General features: G+C 35.9%; 1 protein-coding gene across 9 annotated transcripts in view; it reads left to right on the top strand.

The window, feature by feature from the left end:
- Positions 1-2111: 2111 nt before the first annotated feature.
- Positions 2112-23933, top strand: part of kif23 (kinesin family member 23) — a 34047-nt gene continuing 12225 nt past the window's right edge. For 2 of the 9 annotated variants that reach the window (XM_051920376.1, XM_051920374.1), the window contains exons 1-16: positions 2118-2884; positions 13890-13959; positions 14040-14168; positions 14447-14552; positions 16065-16201; positions 16286-16392; positions 16472-16642; positions 17050-17091; positions 17469-17581; positions 19225-19346; positions 20002-20104; positions 20611-20690; positions 21258-21377; positions 21520-21679; positions 22875-23036; positions 23605-23771. In XM_051920376.1, the coding sequence (XP_051776336.1) occupies positions 2871-2884; positions 13890-13959; positions 14040-14168; positions 14447-14552; positions 16065-16201; positions 16286-16392; positions 16472-16642; positions 17050-17091; positions 17469-17581; positions 19225-19346; positions 20002-20104; positions 20611-20690; positions 21258-21377; positions 21520-21679; positions 22875-23036; positions 23605-23771 (1803 nt within the window). In that variant the 5' untranslated portion in view covers positions 2118-2870. Of the gene's footprint in view, positions 2885-13889; positions 13960-14039; positions 14169-14446; positions 14553-16064; positions 16202-16285; positions 16393-16471; positions 16643-17049; positions 17092-17468; positions 17582-19224; positions 19347-20001; positions 20105-20610; positions 20691-21257; positions 21378-21519; positions 21680-22874; positions 23037-23604; positions 23772-23933 lie in introns of all 9 variants that reach the window. The other 7 variants (XM_051920378.1, XM_051920371.1, XM_051920377.1 and 4 more) reach the window with 5 other exon arrangements.

Raw genomic sequence — 23933 nt, 5'->3', positions numbered from 1 at the left:
CTTCATCGCATGTGATGTTAGAGCGACAGGCTCTAAAGCGACAGGCTCGGAAGTCATTCAGCTCACCAGGACGTGATACCTTTGGGACTGGGGTGATGCAAGATGTTTTCCAAAGCCTCGGGACTTTCTCGGAAGTCATTCAGCTCACCAGGACGTGATACCTTTGGGACTGGGGTGATGCAAGATGTTTTCCAAAGCCTCGGGACTTTCCCCTGTTCCAGGCTCAGGTTGAAGATGCGCTGTAGAGGACCCCCCAGCTCTGATGCACAGACCTTCAGCAGTCGTGGCGATACTCCATCTGGACCTGCTGCTTTGCTGGCACGAAGTTTCCTCAGCTCTCTGCTCACTTGCGCTGCTGTAATTGTGGGTGGGGATGTCTCTCCTATGTTGGTATCAGCAGAAGGATGTGTACAGAGTGCAGTACTCCGAGGTGAGAGTGGGTTAGGGTGGTCAAACCTGTTAAAGAAGATGTTCATTTGGTTTGCTCATTTTGTACATAAGGTGTACAAGAGGGGATGGTGGCACTGTACAGGTTTGAGCTTGAATACAACCATGAAATTTAACATTTACAGTTGTTTGCTTAGCAAATGCTTTTATCCAAAGCAACTTACAAAAGAGGTCAACATAATCAAGTAGACATAGGACTGGCTGACTGTAAAACAGGCGTTACAAGCGAAGAGCTCAGAACAAAATACAAGCTAGGTACAATTCTTAGGTTACAAAATAATAATATCAGGCAGACAGACATTTGCCTAAGAAGAGAATCTTCATATGCTTCTTAAACACATTGAGGTAGTCAATTTCAAATGAAGGTGGGCAGGTTGTTCTACCAGTTACCAATTACACAGGAAAAGACTCTGGACAGAAATTTGATACCACATAGAGGTGGCATTACCAGATGCCATACATCAGCAGACTTGAGTGGTCTAGAAATATCATTTAACCTCACAAGTCTCTCTCTCTCTCTATATATATATGTGTGTGTGTGTGTGCTGACCCATCGAGTACTCTGTAAGCAAGAATCAAGGATTTTAACCTAATATGTGCTGCTACAGGAGGCCAATGTATCTATCTATCTATCTATCTATCTATCTATCTATCTATCTATCTATCTATCTATCTATCTATCAATGATGTGACTTGAAAGGGGAGTGATTTTTGTCTACCTCTGCTGGTTGAATACCAGATGTGCCACTGCATTTTGAATGATCTGATGTGGCTTAATTACACATGCTGGTAGTTCTGACAGCTGAGAGTTGAAGTAGTCCGGATGTGACAAGACCAAAGCCTAGATCAGGCATTGCACTGTATACTCTTTTAGATACAGTCTGATGTTGCACAGGATGAATCTGCAAGACTAAGAGACTGTAGTAAACTGGTCCCTGAATGACAGATGGTCAAGATCACCATAAGCTGGAGATGGTGTTCCTTTATCCAGGCTACAGTATCGATGAGACATGCAGAAATCTTAGTTGATACCATGTGGCCCTCTGCAGGGAACGACAGTTACAGGCACATAATATCAGCACAGCACTGGTAAGAAAAACCCGGGGGGACAGGATAACAGGGCATAGTGAGGAGGTGTACAGAAAGGAAAGAGTCAGTAAATCATTCTTAGGACACCACCGTGCTTAGATGGTGCACCGCTGATATCTCTCCATGCTAGGACACACAAGAGTATCTGCTCAAGAGGGAGGGCATAAACAATGTTATAGAGGATGTCAAGGAGGATCTGATGGTTGTCCATGTCGAAGGGATTGAAGAGATCTAGCAGGACGAGTATTTAATTTTACATTGAAAGGCTGGTCCTTGACATTGATCGTTCCTGTAAAAATACCCGATCTATGTCAAACAGTACGCAATTCTACGTTTCAGTTTTTTAGGGTTGTTTATATGGTAACCAAGGTAACCTGTACTTCCTGTCTCTAGGTCCGGAACTCACAGACAGAAATGCATATTAACTAGAGTGATACTGGCTGTTTTCATTCATTTATTCACAGTTGCTCAGAAACCTCTACATTTTCGTGTCGTTTGTGTTTGCCATGTTGGTATTATAATGTTTAATAAAAACAACATGAAAAAGGCAACAAATTTGCATTTCCAATTCGGTCGTCTCGACAATCAGAATATTTGGGAGAACTTGCCTGCCTTTGCTGCGGAGGAGGGAGGTTTAAACGAGTGTCTTTTGGTGCAATAATATTATTGTTGCGCACTGTTCTATTTTGCAATATGATGGAAAGCACCATATCTTTCAAGTCATATTAATGCGAAATGCTTTCTTAACAGGAGCACTCATTTTTCCTATTTTATGTTAAGAACAAAATGTTCAGAATGTTTTAAATGACGTTAATTGTAGACGCTCCCGAAGAATGGATTTTTTTTTTTATTAGTCGTACATTAATTCTGCCAAACTGACTATGTTTCGACCAAGATACTAATAACAGATGAAATTATGAGCTTTTTTCGTAGGTGAAACACATGGTCAGGTCGCTGTTTAAAGGAACGAGTCTACATGGATCGAGTGCTCGCATTATCACCAAAGACCCACTCAGTCACTCAGCTGATACAGAAAAAAAAAACTCTAAACTTTTGAGAATTTACATACTTGTGTTGGGGGTTTAGTGTACCTCTTAACTGGCATTAATTACTTCGCACTCCTCCTCCTGACTTCTTTTGTTTACGTCTGCCAAACAGGATATGCATCACTGGCGATGCTTCCTGTCACGGGGATATGCCGCACACTCCGATTGGTGCGATTTGAAAATTTGCTCTTGTGACGCTCATCGACGAGGGAGATTTCGAATTTGGAGAAGAAAGAGAAGCGGTTTGTTATTTCAGTATTCAGACAGGTTGAAGAGGAACGTTTCACAATGAGCAAGGCTGTGTAAGTACACTGGAAAGGTTATGTGTTTCTAGTGGCAATTAACTATTTTTCAGTTAGCTGGTGGTGCGATGTACAGAGTGCCGAAGCGCTGTGGGAATCTATATTAGCAGGCCATGGTTGCAAAATTATGACGACTGGTAATAAACGAGTCTTCTTTCGTTGTGTTTTTCTAAGCGTACTTTTTTTCATAGCGTTTGTAAATGGCTGTGTATTTTTGGATGACAGAGTTTGAACTCAATCGCTAAAGTGCCTTTTTTTCCCCAGTCTTATAAATGTGACTTTTGTTCCTGTTTTAAAATTCTGGGTAGGTTTTCAGGACTACTGTATCAGCCGAGATCATACAATGCCTTTCATGTCGCTATGTTATCGTATTTTATATCCTTTTATATATATATATATATATATATATATATATATATATATATATATTATAGTGGCATTCATGAGGCAATATTGTATTCAAGTTAAAGATTTTTCAATACAAATATAATTCCATCATTGTTAAAGTTGGACGTTTATCGTAAGCATGTGACGTATTTCTACTTATAATCCAGGAATTTCGTTTAAAAGCCAATCTAATCACAAATGTGAAACGCGTTAGTTCCTTTAATGGTGATTATTATATCGTGATAAAAAAAAAAAACACTTTAATGTGGACGCTTTTATTTCTAGAGAATGTTGTATAAAAACACATAGAGATGTTGCTATACATGACCAAATGAATCATCATTGAAGATCGCTCTGTTCGGGAATTTTCTAAACTCGACCGCCACATACTCTTAGGTGGATTTTTTTTTAAATTGAAATACATACTCAAGGTCTGTTTCTTTGCCCCAAGCCCGCATCCGAGAAACGAATAGCTGCACTGGCCATTCAAATGACAACCTCTTTTTTTAATTCTAATTGCACTTAAGTAGAGTTACGATGTGTATTGCTCAAGTCAAACGTTTTTGTTTGTCTAGAAATTAACAAAAGATGCGTCTCCCTCTATGAGAAAGGCGTGTGTCTTAATTCATTTTCCAGTCCTGTTTTTATACAAGAGGTTTTTGGGAGGGCACTGGTCACTGTTTCATCCCTGCACACTCGCACATGCCATTTTATAGACCTCAGACAACTTTACGTCCTTGTGTTGGAAATGTGGGACCGAGTAGTAATAAAAAATGGAGAATATATACAGAAAACTGCAAAAAAGGCTGTTATATTAACTCTGGACTTGGGAGGCAAAACACTAATTGGTATGCCATCCTTTACTGTATTTTTGAATGTTAAATCATGTGTTTTAAAATGACATTTGAGGAAAGTAATTTTTCAATTAAAGATATTTTACATATCTTCTTTGTTAACAAGCAGTGTATAAAGTAATTATATTACCTGCTAGTTTGAAGGTGATTTATTTTTGATACTTTAACACTATACAAGTCCTGTAAATTAAGAACTGAGAGTCATTTGTTTGTATTGTGTGGTTGTAGCGGAGATGTATGAAATTTTAATCATCTCCTCTAAAACACATGTACAATTCCACAGTTCTGAAAATACTTTGTATCTGGTTTGTTGTAAATGTATTAGAGAAGGGTCAAAGGTTAAGTAGATCTCATTCAAACACATGCAGCTAACTCTGCTGTCTAGCATGCACTTTTCAATATTCAGACAAATTTAACGAGAACAGACCTTTCAGCCCAACAACTTCATCAGTCTCTTTCACCTAGGTTATCCAAAATAGCATAAAGTCAAGATTTAAAGATCTCTAAAGTCCTTCTTTCTACCACTGTTCTTGGTAATTTATTAGTAAACACCTGGGATATACTGTACTGATTTCCTTCATAATGTTAAACACTTTGGTCATGTTGCGTCTTAATTTCTGTTTGCTTAAATTAAAAAAAGGCACAGCTCCTCCAGTCTCTCCAACAGTTCATGCCTATCATCCGTGGAATTGGCCTAGTCTTTCCCCTCTGGACTTTTTCTAGTACTGCTATGTCTTTTCTGTACTTTGTTGACCAAAATAGTACACAGTACTCCGGGTGAGACCTTATTAGTGCATTAAATAGCTTAAACATAATTTCCATTGTCTTGTACGCTTCACATTGAGCTATATAACCTAACCTTGTTTATTGATTCTGTGCACTCTAATGTAGATAATGATTGGTCTAATGTGACTTTTAAATCCTACTGTTGTGTATTTCACATTTCAAACCTTTCATTGGCCATTAAGATCTAACATTTTTACCTCCATCATGCAATACCTTATATTTACTTTCACTTGTTATAAATCTGCCCTAGCTAATATGTTGTGCAGGTTCACCTGTACTGTAATGATTCCAGTGTTTCCTCATTATCTGACCTTCATCCTAATTTTATGTTCTCAAAAAACGTGACTGGCCTGTTTTAATAAATATACAGAGTGTGTGTATATGTGTGTGTATGTATGCATGTGTGTGTATGTATATATATATGTGTATATATATATATATATATATATATATATATATAAATGGTTTTTTTGGTTTTTTTTTTTTTTTGATTAATACTCAAAAAGGTTCTTCTAACCATAACCTGTTGTTCCCAATGTTTAGGTGCATGTTGTACATACTTGTACTCTGGGTTCTGAATGCCCACTTTTTTAGTTGTAATATTTTTCTTACTATCCACTGTTGCGGTGCCTTACTTATCCAAAGTAAAATTGAGGTAAATAATATTATGTACCTCTCTGATCAAATATTTTTGTTACTTATATAAAACTCCAGCAAATTAATCAAGCATAATCTTCTCTGGGTGAACCCATGCTGACTGCTCACTGAAACAACCTTTCTTGACATGTGATGCTCAATATTCTTGCTAATAATTCTCTCAGTTAATTTATCTGTAAAACGTACTTGCCTATACCAGCACTGTACTGCACTTCTCCCTCTCAAATGTATCCAATTTAGAGAACCCAGTTAAGTAAATGTGTCTTTGTGTATTTTTGAGTCCCAGTGTGATATAAACTGAACATGGCCTTAACTGTGATCTCACCATCTATCTGTAGTGTTAACTAGTATATATTTAGTGACCACCGTGAATATTTTGTTAGTTACCTAATAAATGGTAGCATTATATGTTTTGCTAATGCTGTCTGAAACACGTGCCAGTTAATCATGTTATGTATGAAATTTAATAGGTGTGTGGGCATGGTTAAAATTTTAAGTCTCCTGATTGTGCCCTGTCATTGGAAGCTTGACTAGCTGGAATGACTGGCAGCTGTGACTGTCGGTTCTTTCTCTCTCACACACACACACTCACACACTCACTCTCTAGATAGATAGATATTTTATTAATCCCAGGGGGAAATTCACATACTCCAGCAGCAAAAAATATTAAATTAAAGAGTAATAAAAAAAAAAAATGCAGGTAAAAAACAGACAATAACTTGAATAATGTTCATCGTTTACCCCCTCTGGTGGAATTGAAGAGTCGCATAGTTTGGGGGAGGAATGATCTTCTCAGTCTGTCAGTGGAGCAGGACAGTGACAGCAGTCTGTCGCTGAAACTCTAGGGGCCTCATGTATAATGCTGTGCATAGGATTCACACTAAAACATGGCGTATGGACAAAAACAGAAATGTGCGTATGCACAAAAAAAATTTCAAATGCATAAAACTGTGCGTAAGCAAAATTCTACACACTTCCCCTTTATTCCAATCATCGTGAATTTTAATGCATGTGCCTACAGCCCCACCCTGACTTCTCCCTGAATTTTGCATATTTGAATATGCAAATCAAGATGCATATCCCCCTTTCGTTCAATATTTTGTTAAGACTGGTAAAAGCACATGTAACAAAGAATTTCACCAAATGCAAAGTGGATGTCCTGCTCAGTGAAGTGAAGACAAGGGAAAAAAATACAGCTTGGTGACTTGGGCAATGATATGAGCAGAAAATGAAATCGATGGTATGGTACTCAAAAGTGCAAGTTTAGAAAGTTGCACTGTGCCTGAAATTAAAAAAAGAAGTGGTCAGATGTCAAAGCCTACATGAAAAGTTGAGTGTCTGAGTGTCATACAGAAGCACATTAGAGCCACAGAGAAGGGAAAAAAATAGTGACACAGTGAAGAAAAAAATGTCGACTTTGATCTCAATTTCTACTTTAATCTTGTAGTTTTTGTCATTAAAGTAGAGCATCATACACCTTATCTTAAAATTAGTTTAATTTACCAGTTTCTCAAACACCATTGTAACAGAAGTCGCACGTTAAATACTTTGTATTCTAAGTGTTCCACGACCTAGTCGTTAATCACTCCGTGTTTCTTAAACAGGTTTTTTCTTACACTGACAGGAGTGCACAGGCAGTGATCTCTACACAAAATACATTGCATTTATGATATTACAAATCTTGGAGCATATTTTAGAATACTAAGATGTATGCTTAATATCATTTTCATGATGAAATGCATTAAAGTATGTAGTAAACATGTGGCGGGCATGGTGACGCAGCAGTAGTGATGAACTGGTGCCCCGCCCAGGGATTGTTCCTGCCTCCCACAAGATGCTTGCTAGGATGAGTGTGACCCTGAATGGAATAATTTATTGCTCCAGTACTGTCTCTGTCAAACATACCAACCCCCAATTCTTGTCCTCCTGTATTCTTTCTCCACATAAGCAATCACCACACAATAAGCATCTGTAATAAATGTAAAACCAGCTGTAAGCTTAGAATGCAGATACTTCACAACTTTTAAGGAATGTTGAAAAATCTTCATTATACATGCTTAATTATTCCATCCAGGTTCACGCCAGTCCCAGCAAGCATCAAGGAAGAATCCCTGGATGGGGTGCTAGCTCATGCTGGGTGAATATGAGCACACACATACACTAGCAGCATCAGTTTCGCATCACCAAATTCCCTAACCTCTATGCCTTTGGTTAGGAAACCGAAGCACATGGAGGAATCCCACCAGGAAAACACACACTCCATGCAGCGGATACCCAGAATGTGACCCCCTTACTGCAAGGCACTGTGCCCCCCACGTTTAATTATTAACAGCATACATTATTTCGAAGTTAACAATTTATCTGTGAAATTTAATATACATACTGTACTTTAATGCATTTCATCATAAAAATGGTATCAAGTATTCATCCTGGTATTCCAACAGTGCACAGCCCCAACAAGATAGAAATCTAAATCGACATAGAAGGCTGTTGTCATCATCTGTAAATACGCGCTCTCTTCTATTGAATTCATATCAGTTCATTTATTGTCATTGTATGGTACAATAAGATTCAATATGCAACTCCTCCATAAACTAATTTTCCTATAAAATTAAATAATAATAATGAAAATATACAAAAAGAAAGCATAAGTGCAATATATGTGTACATATAGTGCAGATAAGTCAAATGGTTCATAAAGTGGCTCAGGTTGTTGTTACAACTGTAGTGCAACTTTGCAGTAAGGTAATTGTAATTCTAAGTACAAACCGTTCTACGGAAGCACTTGATGGACTGATTTAGTTCGTTTTATAGCTCAAGGAATGAAACCGTTTCTGAACCTCGGTCTGTGCAAGAAAGGCTCTGAAGTATTTGCTGGATAGGAGAAGTTTAAAGCAACTGTGGCATGGGTGAGTGGAATTCATGTAGATGCTGGTGGCTTTCCTGAGGCAATGTGTGCTATAAATATCCTCCAAGGATGAAAGCTATATCCTGATAATCATCTGTGCTCTTGTCACAGCCTGCTGTAGAGCTTTCCAATCAGCTGCTGTGCAGCTATGATACAACAGATACAATGGGTTAAAATACTTTGTGGTATACTGAGAGTAAAAACGCTGAAGCAGCTATGATATTTAGAATAGTTTGGCCATTCAATGCTCCATTATATTTTTACAGAATGATTGCAATCAAGTGCCTTGAATTTGTAAACAATATGCAAATTTCAGTGTTTTTCATAAAGCCTGCATCATGGATCCTATTATATTATAAAGAATGAGAAACCGCACAGAAGCAGTAGCACTTCCTTGGAGCTGGGTGCCGCCCATTTGCAAAACCCAGCAGAAGAGTTGTGTACGCATGGTGTGAGGCTGCCATGAAAATGTGTGTAGCTTTACGCCAATTTTAGTTTTTATACATCTTGAAGCAAGTGTTGGAACAGGCATACGCCACATTTTTGTGTGTACACACTGTTTATACATGATACCCCAGGTCTCTGATGTATGAGAAATGGGCCACCATCTTAAATGTAAATGTTTTTGAAGAGTGCAAATTGAGGTTTATAATGACTTTTTACATAATAACCAGTGCAATACAGGCAGAGGATTAGCAGGTTTGTACGACAGAGATACTGGAAGAAGCAAAAATAATATATTGTGTGTCTTTCCTTGCTACTTTTTCAAACCAAGTTTCCTTCCTGGCAGTGGAAAAAGTCTCAAGGACTGGAGAAGCATTCCTTGGTCTAATTCTGGTTCTCTTTCGTTCACATTGATTATAACACCAGGAAATCACAGGAAAGCCAATAGTGCATTAATTCACAAATGTTTTTTGAGAGGGGCAGAAAAATAGTTGAATGCCACTTAATACCTGACATTATCACTAATGAAGTGCAACTTTTCATGACCACAGTATTCACCTTTGTAAATGATTGTTTTCTGCATGACAACGCTCCATGTCTGAAAGATATGAGAGACCGGGAATGATCCAGAAGCATAATTCATCTTATTTTCTGGCATTTCATTATACACAAACTTTCAGTCCAAAGGACTTTCTGCGGGATTGTGTCAAATGTGTTATTAAAAATTGAGATATATTAGCAGATACTTTAAATTGTATCAGGTATGCATTGCACTAGAAATTATACATGCTGTATTCTTAATATGTTGGAGTTTTTGACGCACTTTAAGTGGTGTTTTATTATGAGAAATGCAAAATACAGAAATAAAAGTAGTGGATAGGGGATTGTTCCAGTTTTTCCCACCCCTTTTCCAGGGAAGTGCCTAAGTCCCATAAAGTTGTGGGCAAACCACTTATGTTTCACAACCTACCATCATTTTAGATTTTTTAACTTGTGAAGTGTTTTTATTCTTGTGTAAACATTTACAAAATTTATTTCCTTTGATATTGTTCCTTCTTTTAAGATGACTGGTAATTATAGGATGTGGCATATGGCCAGTATGACATTAAACAATTCCATACAAACATGAAGGGAAATTCTTGAGGGCTTTGTGCAGAATGATCCATGATATTTTCCTGAACTTCCACATGGGTACTTGAATTCCCTATTTTAAATCAACATAAGGGTTGTGCAGATGAACAACTTTTTTTTTGGTTGCTTGCCTTGTGGGTAGGTGATAACCCTTTGGAAAGTTTGTTGACAGAATAGGCATATTAATAACAATTTCAAATTACAGAGCATTTTAACCTGATGGTTACTTTTTCAATAAAATCATCATACAAGCTATGTTGTCCTGTGAAAGATGCATCCGTTCTGACTATATGTGCTTGCTCTGGAGACATTCATTGCAGCATATGATTAGGAGCTCTTTTCACTTGCGTTGATTTGGTTACATTTATAAGATAACCCATTCATTTGCTCACAAGATAACCCATTCATTTGCTCACAATACTCCTGTAATTCATAGGTTATTTTAGGAAATATTTTCCAGTTAGAGCTTGCATAAATGTATGCCTGTGATGTCACATTGGTTATTGCCTGTGTGGTTTTTGTGCATTCTCTGTATTCATATGGGTTTTCTCGGGGCACTCAGGTTTCATTTACATTGTAATGATGTGCATTTTAGGTTCTTAGTGTCAATTCAATGGGTTGTCCAAATTTGAGCACCATTACCCCCAAATACTACCACGATAGCTCATATTTTAATGGAGAAAATAGATTTAATAATACATTTTATTTATATAGTGCCTTTCCCATGCTCAAGGCACTTCAGAGTTTAAGATAGAACGGCAGGGTATACAATATATAGCATTGTACAAACCAGATACATAAAGAAGATTAAGACAGTAAATTCAGAGAAAAAAGCCTAACAGACAACATAATTGATGGTCTAGCACACACACACACACACACACAGGTTACATGAGCATCTTGACATAGAGGTCACCTGAGAGAAGGGTAGTAAAGTCAAGTAGAGCTAAAAGCCTTCCTGAACAGATGAGTTTTGAGTTGTTTTTTAAAAGATTTCATGGAGTCGGCTGACCTGATTAATTTCGGTAGGTCATTCCAGAGTCTGGGCGCTATACAGCTGAAGGCCCTGTCACCCATGGAATGTAGGTTAGTGTGGGGCGCAACAAGATTGCCAGAATCAGAGGACCTTAGTGGGAGGACAGGCACATAGTAATGGAGAAGGTCACTGATGTAGTTTGGTGCAAGGTCATTTAAGGCTTCGTAGGTTATTAGTAGGATTTTATATTTGATTCTGTAAGACACAGGGAGCCAGTGAAGGCAGAGCAGGATGGGTGTGATGTACTCGCTGCTGCTGGTCCGTGTAAGGACTCTTGCAACCGAGTTGTGAATCAACCAGAGCTGTGATAGAAGATTAGAAGGGGCACCTGCCAGCAGCGAGTTACAATAATCGATGCGGGATGTGATAAAAGCATGGACAAGTTTCTCAACATTAGAAAAGGAGAGAAAGGAGCAAACACGTGATATGTTACGCAGGTGAAAGTAAGAAAGTTTCTTAATGTGGTTTATGTGGGTGGAATAAGAAATGGAGGAATCAAAAATGACACCAAGATTCTTTGCAGTAGAGGCAAGTCGTCTGAGATCACCGTCAAGATGGACTGAGAAAGAGCTCATTTCATTAAGTTGCACTTTAGTCCCAATTTGCAGGAGGTCAGTTTTGTTGCAATTTAATTTTAAAGAGTTCTGCTCCATCCAGGTATTAATTTCACTGAGGCAGGTTGTGAGCTGAGAAAGCTCTGAAGTTCCACTTTTAATATTGAAATAAAGTTGAATATCATCTGCATAAAAATGATAACCCAGTCCATAGCTACGTATATGGCCAAGGGGAAGCATATATATATATATATATATATATATATATATATATATATATATATATATATATAAAAATCCCTGTGTGCGTCCAGGTGTCCGTGTGTGGATGTCTTCTGGTGAAGTGCGCATGCGTGGGGCACGGTGCGATGCGCGATATTACTGTCAGAGAAAGTTAGAGGCGTTTTATGGAAATACAAACCAGTATTACTGCGAGAGGAAATTAAAGGTACACAATACAGTGACGCATATTATAGCCACATACAAGCCAGTATTACTGTCAGAGGAGATTAAAGGCATATTACCGTCGCGCACGCCTGTATTACCGCCAGAGAAAATTAAAGGTATATTACAGACGTACAAGCCAGCGGACGTACAAGACGGTATCCTTCAGTAAGGGTGCGCACAGGCATCCTTCAATAAGGGAGCGCACAAAAAGGCGAGCCTCAAAAGGGCGACCTCAATTGGGTGCAGTGAATAAAGGCGCACGTAAATAAAGATCTGCACCTTTGTTGCTCTTCACATATTCCACAGCCATTTGAACTAAATTATGTACGAACGCCTTTATTCGCCTCGCTCAATTGAGGTCGCCCTTTTGAAGCTCGCCTTTTTGTGCGCGCCCTTACTGAATAGAGCCGTACAAGACAGTATTACTGTCACAGAAAATTAAAGACACACAATACACAGCGGCAGCCCACGAAGAACGGTCAGCTCAGCAAGTAAACATCAACAAAAGAGAGGCTGAAAGAAAGAAAAATACGACCAACAAAAAGAATGAGGTCAAAGTCCCTTGCCATTTAATATAGACTGTTCCTACTAATGTTTATGCACTACTGTTCTAGTGCCCGTTATTGTAACGGGCTAAATGACTAGTAAATACAGAAAAGTAGAGGACAGAGCCCTGAGGAACTCCTTGTGTGACTAGTGCTGAGCTGGGTCTGCTGTTGCCACAACTAACAAACTCTTGCCTATCAGTCAGATAGGACTTGAACCACTGGAGGGCAGTGCCAGAGATACCTAGCATGTTCTCCATTCTGGACAGTAGAATGTCATGTCTGACAGTGTCAAATGCTGCACTGTGGTCTAATAGAATTAATATGCTGGTTTGTCCAGAGTCTGCTGCCATATGCAAATCATTGGTTACCCGTAGAAGAGCAGTTTCACAGCTGTGCTGAACACTGAAACCAGACTGAAAGGGTTCCATCAAGTTATTAGAGGTTAAGTAATTAGTGAGTTGGGAAGCTACAACACGCTCAAGAGCTTTTGACAGAAAGGGTAAGTGGGAAAGCCAGAAATTGTTAAGATTGTCCGCATCAAGACCAGACTTTTTTAACATTGGGGTTACAGAAGCGATTTTAAAAGTGATCTAGAAATTTTGAAAAGTGACCAATAGATTTAGCAAATATTAGTTCAGAATAGAAAAGAGTTTGTTCTTTAGTTGTTTATATGAGCGAGATTCTACTGCTGGATTTCTGATTAACCAATAGTAGTGCTTTTTGTTATTTTTTACCACGCTTCTTTTAACTTCACCTGTTTGTCTGTTTCAAATTTTGCAATCGATATTTAACCCCTTTCTATTGTCCAAATGACTTGAAATTTTGCACACTTATTCACTTCCGATGACAATATGTGAATCAATAATCAGTTTCACTAATTGATCAATTAATCCATGTAATTAAATGAAATTTTCATATAAAGAACAAAGATTTCACCAATAGATGGCGCTAGTAACGGATAGAAATATTAAAGGAAGTGTTAAAATATTGATTGAAAACCACACATATTAAGTGTACTAAAGAGTCAAAAATAAGTCTCTCATACATCACGCGTAAAATAAAAGCGTGGGCGCTTTTTCATCAATCAACATTTCTTAAAATCTTAGCAAAAGCGCCCACGCTTTTATTTTACGCGTGATGTATGAGAGACTTATTTTTGACTTTTTAGTACACTTTTTAACTTAAGTGTGGTTTTTAAAAAGTATTTTTTAATATATATATTTTCATTCCCTCTTTCCTTTACTCTTTTTCAGTAAGATGAAACCTGTAAGGCGGCTTGTTCCAAAGAAACCATCAAATAACATTTTGAAGGATCCTGTTGGGGTAAGTAAAAATAGAAAGATGATAAAGTAGTTTCTTTTGCATTCAATTCAGTATATATGACTAAAATGTTGCCAACTCAGGTATACTGTCGAGTGCGGCCTCTAAGCCAAGATGATCAGGAGTGCTGCATTGAAGTCATCAGTGAGACAACCATTCAGCTGCATCCTCCAGATGGAATAAAAGTGAACAGAAATGGGGAATTCAAAGAGGTATTAATGTTTTATCTGATTCGCAAATTATGGTTTATTAATGGGGCATTTTCAGAAATTTACGTATGTGACTCTGATCTGCTGCTTTTCAGTTGTTTTAGCTACTGACTTAAGCTGAAAGATGTTTGAAAGTTATTCAGTTCAGCATGAAAGTTATTCAATTGATATTTGGTATAAGCAGACCAAAGTAGCGATTTGACGGGGAAAAAGAAAAAAGTTTTATTAAAATTGGATTGCTTTATATCTTTTTTTTTTTTTTTTTTTTTTTTAATCATCAGACCCAGTATTCTTTTAAGAAAGTGTTTGGTATTAATACTACACAATTAGAGCTGTTTGAGGATGTGGCAAAACCTTTGGTTGATGACTTGCTGCATTGTAAAAATGGTAGGTAAGCTTTTCTAATGTTTTGGTTGCTTATCAGGATATAAAAAAGTCTAATTCCAGCAAATAGTATTTTTTTGTGCATGAATATTCAAGTACATAATGTGTGTGTATAATATATATATGTGATTTTTTTTTTTTTTTTTTATTTTTTTTATTTTTTTCCCCCCAATCAGTCACAACATATGAAACTCAATAACTGACTCAGGAGAGCTCAATGTGGCATCTGTACTTGCATTCAGATGATGCTGGCTACAGTGTTTCACAATATATATGTCAGTCTCCTTTATTATATTTTAGATCAGTCTCCTTATTATATTTTAGAACTTAGTTTTGGTGTTGCGTATTAATGCTCGGCACTCAGAAAGCTGCTTCGGAATATAAAGGAGGTCTTGTATTACACCCCACTGAAATTAGTTTTTCAGATTCTTGATTCCTCAGCAAATTTGTAGATGGTTTAAAAATACTTTTCTGAAGATACAGAAAAATTTTTGCTATCCATCCACTTAATAGCTGGATTTTCCAAATTTTCTCAATACATACTTCATAACTAATATCATCTTGATTTGAACAATAATAATGTTACATAAGCTTGTTCCTCATTCACATGTACATTGGGTAAATGGTCATATATGAAATGTTCATATGCTTTAAACGTTTGGTTAAATGTTAAAAACAAGTTTATTCAAAATTGTTTTTATATTGGCTTTGTTTTTTTGGTTTTAAATAGTCATGATACTCCTCACATTGTAGCTGTAATCTGAAAGTCCACAAATCCATCATTCTTAATAAAAAGTAGAATTTGGCAAATTCACGCTACTTTATTTTTATGTAAATATATTTTAAAGGAGGGCATTCTAAAAGGTTTAAAAGAAAAAAAGCTTCCATCACCAAATGTGTGAAGAAATTGTTTTCCAGTTTGTACCTTGCAGGTGTTCCAGTACAGGGTTATAAAGTTTTATCTTTAAACATCCTACAGCTTTATTTCAGAAATACAGCTTTTATTTCTTTTGTGGTTTTCTTGACTTATGAGATTGCTTTGTATTTGATTGGGTTATGTGTCCTGAAAAAATTTTTTAGACTTATGTGAGAGAAATTTTGTATTCAGCTGTAATTGATACTTGTGACGAATAAAATTTCAACAGAGTAACATGTGGCAGTACTTGATTCCAAAACAATCAAAAACATATATTTATTGTATTACAAGGTCATAGTGAATTGGAGGCTATGCTGGTGGATCAATACTGTGAACTGCCCACATTCAATTAATGGCAAAACTTAAATTTTTGAATTTCTGGCTGCACATTTTTGTTGCCATAGTGTGTTTTCTTTTTAAATTTCTCAAATAAAATATTTGCTCAAATGGTCACCAAGTTTAATGAACTAGGCAACTTTATTATGATTATCAAATTTATGGATTGCATATTTTCTTCCAAGTTGGCTGATGATGCATTTAGGTCATTGGTAATATTTTTGTTTTTCCACTAAAATATTTTTGTACATTGCTTGTTCTAGGTTTGCTTTTCACCTACGGGGTAACTGGAAGTGGAAAAACATACACAATGACTGGCTCGCCAGGTCAAGGTGGTCTCCTTCCTCGTTGTTTGAATATGATTTTCAATAGTATTGGGCCTTATCAGGCCAAGCGTTTTGTAAGTAATTTATTTTTTAACATTCTATTTTATCATTTTTTTTTTCCATTTACGTGATTACATTGTAGATCATTTTTATTCCAGGTTTTTAAAACGGATGACAAAAATGGCATGGAGATTCAGACCCAGGTTGATGCTTTGCTGGAGAGGCAGAAAAGAGAAAACCAATCGGCGTTGATAAAAACTCCTAAGTATGTCTTCATTCTTTATGTCTAATTTCAGAATGTTAACTTTTTATGTTTATCAACATGGTACAATCTACTATTACAGGCAGAGGCTGGACCCTGATGTTGCTGATATGATCAATATTGAAGATACCTGCAAAGTTGAAGGCATTGATGAAGATAGCGTATTTACTATTTTTGTCTCCTACATAGAAATTTATAACAACTACATTTATGACCTCTTGGAGGAGACTCCTTTTGAGCCGATAAAGCCAAAGTAAGTGCTTATTAGTTTCAGACTAACATGTAGCGTCTCAGTAATGTTTCATTGGAAAAATCTCGCATAACATAATTATTTTTTATTTTGATTAATGTATAGTGAACCTACAGCTCTTCTGTACATGGTGTAGATTGCTTGTCACTGTTGCATTCATGTTGTGGGGTCTTTATTCAGTGAAAGTCTGTTCTTATTAAAAGTTGAAATTACTGCCAAGTGAAACAGGTAGACATATTGCCTTTTTATGTGTCAGATTGGTTGTATTCGCAAAAAAATTCCTGTTGGCTCATTTATTTTGCATTTTACAGCCCAAAGAGCTAAGGCTATTAAACTACATAGTTCTATCTAGAATTGGTAATTCAGAGATGGAAAATCTTTCTATAACCTGTGGCCTCTTCCTTTATTAGGTGGAATGGCTGTGGTACACCAATGCGAAGCACCGAGTTCATGTACGTGTTGTGACTGTGTGCTGTAGTTTGCTAGCAGTGTTCGGTCTTGTCTTGTGTGGCTGTCTTTTAATTTATATGTGTAGTTTCAGCAAACAGTAAACTGTAAGCTGCTTGCAGTATCTGCTTAGTTCTTGACTTTCAATGTTTCTGCTCTTACTAATAGCTTTTTTGCTGTTAATATTTGGTTGCCAATTTGCATTTGCTTTTTGTGCAAGTTCACTGCAGTTCTTGCCTTTGTAGAAAATAAAATGCAGTAACCTTTGTTGGTTCACTTTGCATAGTACAATTACATAATTCTTTTAAATGCGTTTAGATTTCAGTGCATGAATTCCTTTTAGTCTTTTAAGAGCACTTGTAATTTCATGTATGTTTTATAGACCTCCTCAGTCTAAAATTCTCCGGGAGGATCAAAACCACAACATGTATGTAGCAGGGTGTACTGAAGTAGAAGTTAAATCAACTGAAGAGGCCTTTGAAGTTTTCTGGAAAGGTTAGTCACTATTCAGTCTTTTTTGAATTTTGTAAACACAACCAGTGTTATAATTGTAAATATGTTAAATATATAGAAATACTTTGAATTAAGTTAGATACATGATGATTTGTGGGCATGTATAATTTGTCATGAAATATTTTCTTGTTGCTTATTTATGTATTTTTTACTGACACTGCATGCCTCCTGAAATTCTCGTTAAAGTGAAATTCGTCACTTTCACATCAGTAAAAGCTGAGAGAGTTGGTTGTAATTAGTACTGTTTTTTGATTAGTGAATTGTCAGTACATGGGACCTGCACAGTCCTTACCTTTGAGCCACAGGATTTGCAAGACTAGCAAAGCACACACTCAAAGTTATGAGTCTGCATGTTCATGATGGATACGAGTGCAAAAACAGTTGTCCGGAATTCATGCATGATCCAGCTACTGTAATTCAAGAAGCCACAAATTCATCATCCTCAAGAGTCTGCATCTAAAGCGTTTGCCTGTAAATGTAGCACTTGATGACTGAAGACTTGCATGCACTGTACTAATGATTCCACAATCAAGAAAAGGTACTCAATAGAGACCACCCTCTAAACTTTGACACATAAATACAGTCGTTTTTATTTCAAGGCATATTGTCATGTTGTATGTGCTTTTCCTGAAATAAGTGAAGAAATAATTAAATACAAAGAAGCAAGCAACATTCACAATACAGCCAACAACCCCCATCAGTAATGGAAGTATAAATTGACTTGTCTAATTGCCATTGTCATAATTGTCATTGTCTAATTGTCATATTGCTTGGGTGTTTGTAGAGAACAAACAAAGTTACAAGAATAATATGCAATAATGTGCAGTAATATGCACATATTAAAGTCTTGGGCTTAAAATCAGGAATAATTTACTGAAATTTGCATTAGATTTTCAACATTGTTAAATCTGTAGTAACGAAGAAGAAAGTTGACCTAGTTAATTAGTTTCCTAATTCAGACTCTCAAATTGTTCAGTTATGTACTACTTTGCCCATTTTATTTAATGATACATTATAAATGCACATTTTTAACAAATATTTATTATATATTTAACCAATATAACAAAATATTATATAGTGGCTTTAGGTGCATAATTCGTTCACCAAAGTAGTTTCATTGCTTCCTAATATGTTACAACTGTTATCATTAAAATACAAAATATAACATTTCCATTAACACACAAAACAAGTAAAACGCTTAAACAGAAATGAATGTCAATGAGTGTATCAATACATCAAGGTCATGCTTATAATCAATTTGAACCTAAGTAATGAGATTTCATTAGCTGACATTGTAGGATACTTGGTGGGTGGGTTGGGGGGTGGAGAGGAGAGTTGAAATGGATAGCTTGTTTTAGTTTTGTATATGGAAGTTGGTAAGCAGATATTGTAAGGTTGTGTCTTAAAGGATATTAGGAGATTGTGATTGTGCCAAGTAATCAAGTATGTGAAATTGACTGCAAGTTCCAGTTTACTTTTGAAAAGAATTGCTGATTTTAGCAGTACTAATAGAAAGACATGCTAATCTGTTTGCCTTTATTCTTTTTTGTCATGTTAAATTTATTTAATTCTCTTGCACTTTTCTACTAGTGAGTTATTTTCAGTATGGCAAATTTCATTTACAGGTCAGAAGAAAAGAAGAATTGCCAACACACAGCTAAACAGGGAGTCCAGCCGCTCCCATAGTGTGTTTATCATCAAACTTGCACAAGCCCCACTAGATGCTGATGGAGATAATGTGCTACAGGTTGGCTGATTCTATGCCCATTTACTATTCCTGTTCAACTGTTCTTACAATTACTTTTTTTGATTAACTGCAATGAATGTTTTCCTTCATTCGTTTACAATATGGTTTAAAAATGTATTTGTTTTGCCTTGGGTACTTGGCTTTTTTTTATGGTCTATCCTGTGAACAAAACATTCAGTTCCAGGTTGCTAAACTATTAAATGGATGATGTATTTACCTATGTCCAAAGCTGAAGCCATTTATTTTTTGATATTTAATAATGCCGCAGGTTTTTACTTTCTAAATCTCAAATTACTACTATGACAATTAACATTATTACTACACTGGTAGGGAAAATAGAGTACAGTATATGTTGTTAGCAAGTTGTTCCTTTTATTCCTACCATTAATTTTTACTCAGTATTGTTAGTCTAGATTAGAAAATAGTGAGTTTGTACTGAAATTTTTTTTTATTAAAGACTCCAATGTTAACTCGTATCTTGTCAAAATTCAGACCAATCCCTCACATACTGCATTTATATATTTTTTTCTTCCGTTTGCAAAAGTCCAATTTTGTTTTTTTAACAAGTATTGTTAGTTTCAATGTGAAGCATGTTAAAACAAATTCTTTTCCCTAATCTTAGACAAACTAGCATTTTGCTAATTATCATTTTCAGGAAAAAGAACAGATCTGTGTTAGTCAACTTTGTCTCGTTGACTTGGCTGGTAGTGAAAGAACCCACCGAACAAAGGCTGAAGGAAATCGGCTCAGAGAGGCTGGTATGAGTTCTTTTTTTACAGTGTTGTAGATTTATTTGGTATTTAGTACACTCTGTTAATTCCCAAGGGGAAATTGATTTTTCACATGACCAGTGGAGCACAGGGTCAGCCATTGTGTAGAATTACAACCGGGGGCCTAAATACTATTTACTACAGAGTTTTGGAAAGTAGTTACGTGCATGTTATGGATGAAGGCAATTTTAATAGTGAAAAATGAATATTCCCCTCTTTACTATAGAATATGCACCTGTTTAAATGCAGCTCCTTTAAACTGTCTGTATACCATGACAGCTCTGTTATTCTTCAGTTTGTAAATATAAATTCAGAAATATCCAGATATTCATGTTAGTGCAGGTTTGGGATGTGGATCACACCTAGCAGTTTCTAAATACAGTACAATATTCTGTGGCGTTATTACTACAAACTGTTTCACTGCCAAAATTGTTTATTTAATTGCATGTTTAATGTATGGCACCATGTTCAGTCTTTCTTGCTCCCTTATACAGGCAACATAAACCAGTCCTTGATGACACTCAGGACGTGCATTGAAGTCCTAAGAGAGAATCAGATGTATGGAACAAATAAGGTATAAACAGATGCACTAAATAGCTGTGGTTATGAATTTAGATTTGTGCTCTAAAGAGATGCTAGACCTGCCAAAAGGAACCAGGTGCAAGGACAACTTTAGGTTGACTTTGGAAATGAAGTACTGTTTAAAAGCCTCCAGAGCTAATTGAGCCATGCTGACAGCATCAGAGGGACAGCTTCTGCCAGTATTGACGGACAGAGATTAAGAGCAGTTATCCCCTTCGCCCCATTGCTACAGAAGGACATTAGGCATGGGTAAAAGTGTTTTAGCATGGATTAAGATAGGTAGCCTTGTATTTGCCAGGAGTTTCATTTTCTCTAAAAGTAGAAAAGTAACCATAAAGAAATGATGTTTGTTAATGTATAATAAGACGTCTGTCAAGAAATTCTTAATGAGACCGATTTGGCTGTTTTCAAAGAGCCATAACCAATGTGCTAATGGACCTTAGAGTTTTTTAAAATTCAGCCAAATATGCAATATAATTTTACAAAAAAAATAATTTTCAACTTCCTGAGAGGCTGTGTATATGTGTATATAATATTATATACAATTTATCAATTTCAGATGGTTCCATATAGGGATTCTAAAGTAACTCATCTATTTAAGAACTATTTTGATGGAGAAGGAAAAGTACGAATGATTGTTTGTGTCAACCCCAAAGCTGATGACTATGAGGAAACTCTGGTATGTTGTTTTATATGGTACATTATATAATTTACAGGGTATTAAGTGTGGATGTTTTGCTATGAATTAATATCCTGCTTTAACAAATTTATGAAAGTTTTTTTTTTTCCTCTCCAAATAAACCCCCCCCCCCCCCTTCAAGTTGGTCATGAGATTTGCAGAGATGACTCAAGAAGTGGAAGTGGCTAGACCAGTAGACAGGCCAATATGTGGTCTTACCCCTGGGCGTAGGCACAGAAACCAAGCATTTAAGGATGAGCTTACTCGGAAACTGGACGAAAGGGGAGGTCCCATTAATGGAGGTAAAAATAGCAGTCTGATTACTTTAGTGATGTTTCATGGGTAGAGAAATAGCTGTGTGTGTTAATCATGGGTAGAGATTTTGTTGACGATGCATTGTTTTCTTCTTCTAGCAGTTTTATTTCCTTCTTATGGTATTGGATTCAATCAATGCTATTTCAAAACTTGCAGAGAATGTTTACCACAATGTATTTATGGTCATTCGTTTGAGAGATATCCCCTACACTGTATAGATGTCAAAGAAATGCATGGTCATATTTACCATTAATGCCACAGCTGACGTTTTCTTTGTCTCATGGAAGTGAAACACACAGCACTGGCAGCTGACCAAGTATAGTTGTTTTCTTTTTACCAATGATCCATCTTATAATGTTCTTGTGTGTGTGTGTGTGTGTATATATATATATATATATATATATATATATATATATATATATATATATATATATATATATATATATTATATAATATATATATATATATATAATATATATTATATAATATATATATATATATATATATATATATATATATATATATATATATATAATATAATATATATATATATATTATATAATATATAAACTCTTCTGACCTGTACTGGTTGAGTTACTCTAAGCAACAATATTTTTGTTTTGTATAGTGTGAAGGTGTGCACTTTAGGTCTGACATGGGGTTGACAGTGGGCATTTTGTTCAGAGCTATACATATGTTAGAGGACGTTTTTATGATAAAGTGCCCTCTTATGGATGTAAGGCAGATAACACTGAAATCGAAATCTGAAATATACTGTACCTACTTTATAATGCAAGCCATTTTACTTGAAAAATTAGTAATACTTCAGAGCACAGATGATATCTATAATCCTGACCCGTTTCCTATGTTAACCAGCCTTCATTTTTACATCTGTGTTTTGTGTTCAAAAATGAGATTAACAGTCTGGTTTAGTGATGACCACTCTGTTTGTGGCTTGCTAATGAATATCTTCTATGAAGCATATTCTGAGACTGAAGTAGGAAATGTGGGTGGGGAAAAAAAAACTTGGGAGTATATATGTGGGAATATAAAACTACACGGTTAACAATCCTTGAAAAATATTCAGAATATTCTGTGACATCTAGATTGCAGAGTTTTACTCAGGGTTCAATGTACTGTTATATAATAAATAAATAATAAACAAATCTTCTGTTTTTTAAGATGATGGTTCGATGATAGATATTCTGCTGCAGAGTTTTCCACCTCTTCCTTCATGTGAGCTTGTTGACCCAAGTGATGAACAAACGCTGCCTGCTCTGATAGAGTGCCTAGAAAAGCGGCAACGTGCGAGAGAAATGTTGATTGAGGCGTTTCATAATCAAGGTGAAAAATGGTGGTACTTGTAGAGAGTTTTTTATATATATATATATATATATATATATATATATATATATATATATATATATATATATATATATATATATATAATATAAATGTTTTATGTGTTAACATGAAAAGCAGAATCCAACACTTTAAGTCTGATAAACCAGAGGCAGTCAATCAGTCCCTCAAACTTATCTGGTTAACTAATAGCCAAGTTGCCCCAATACTTTCAAGTTGTCAGGGATTCTGCTTCAACACCACAACTGTTGTTTGTTTCCCAGTTAAAAAGTGGTTGTCCAATTCTTATAGATAAAAGAGCAGTTATACTAGTGCTGTCTTAATAAACAGCCATTGCAGAGCATCTCAGACCAGTTTTTAAGGAGACTTGTGTCCTTATTGGTTTAGTTCTAATGTTATGCTATTAAACAAGCTACTAATGGACATGTCCAACAAAGTTTAGTTCATACTTGAAGTTTAAAGCTAAACAAAGACTACAGTAGAGTAATCTATACACCTCTTTTAGCAATTTAATATTAAATGTCAATTTTTTGTGTATTTTTGAATGTAGTTGTTAAGACAAAGTCTATGATCCAGAACTTTGAAGGAACTGTCTCTGGAAAAGACAATATTATCCAGGAGCAGCGTGCAAAACTCAGTGACAAGGACAGAATTATATTACAACATAAATCTGAGTTGGATCGGCTTGAAAAGAAAACAAAAACATTGGAGTACAAGGTGAACACACATTCTTAGATGCTTTATGTGCTAACTTTTGGTTTCTGAAAGATGCATTATCTTTTATAGATTTAAATCATAGCATTCACTTGTATCCTAACATGTGAACCTCCTTAATTTTTTTTTTTTTTTGGAAAGCCAGAAATGTATTTTTTTATTTTT

This window comes from Erpetoichthys calabaricus, chromosome 17 (genome assembly GCF_900747795.2).
Source record: "Erpetoichthys calabaricus chromosome 17, fErpCal1.3, whole genome shotgun sequence".
Lineage (NCBI taxonomy): Eukaryota > Metazoa > Chordata > Cladistia > Polypteriformes > Polypteridae > Erpetoichthys > Erpetoichthys calabaricus.
This window is presented reverse-complemented; position numbering and strand designations above follow the sequence as displayed.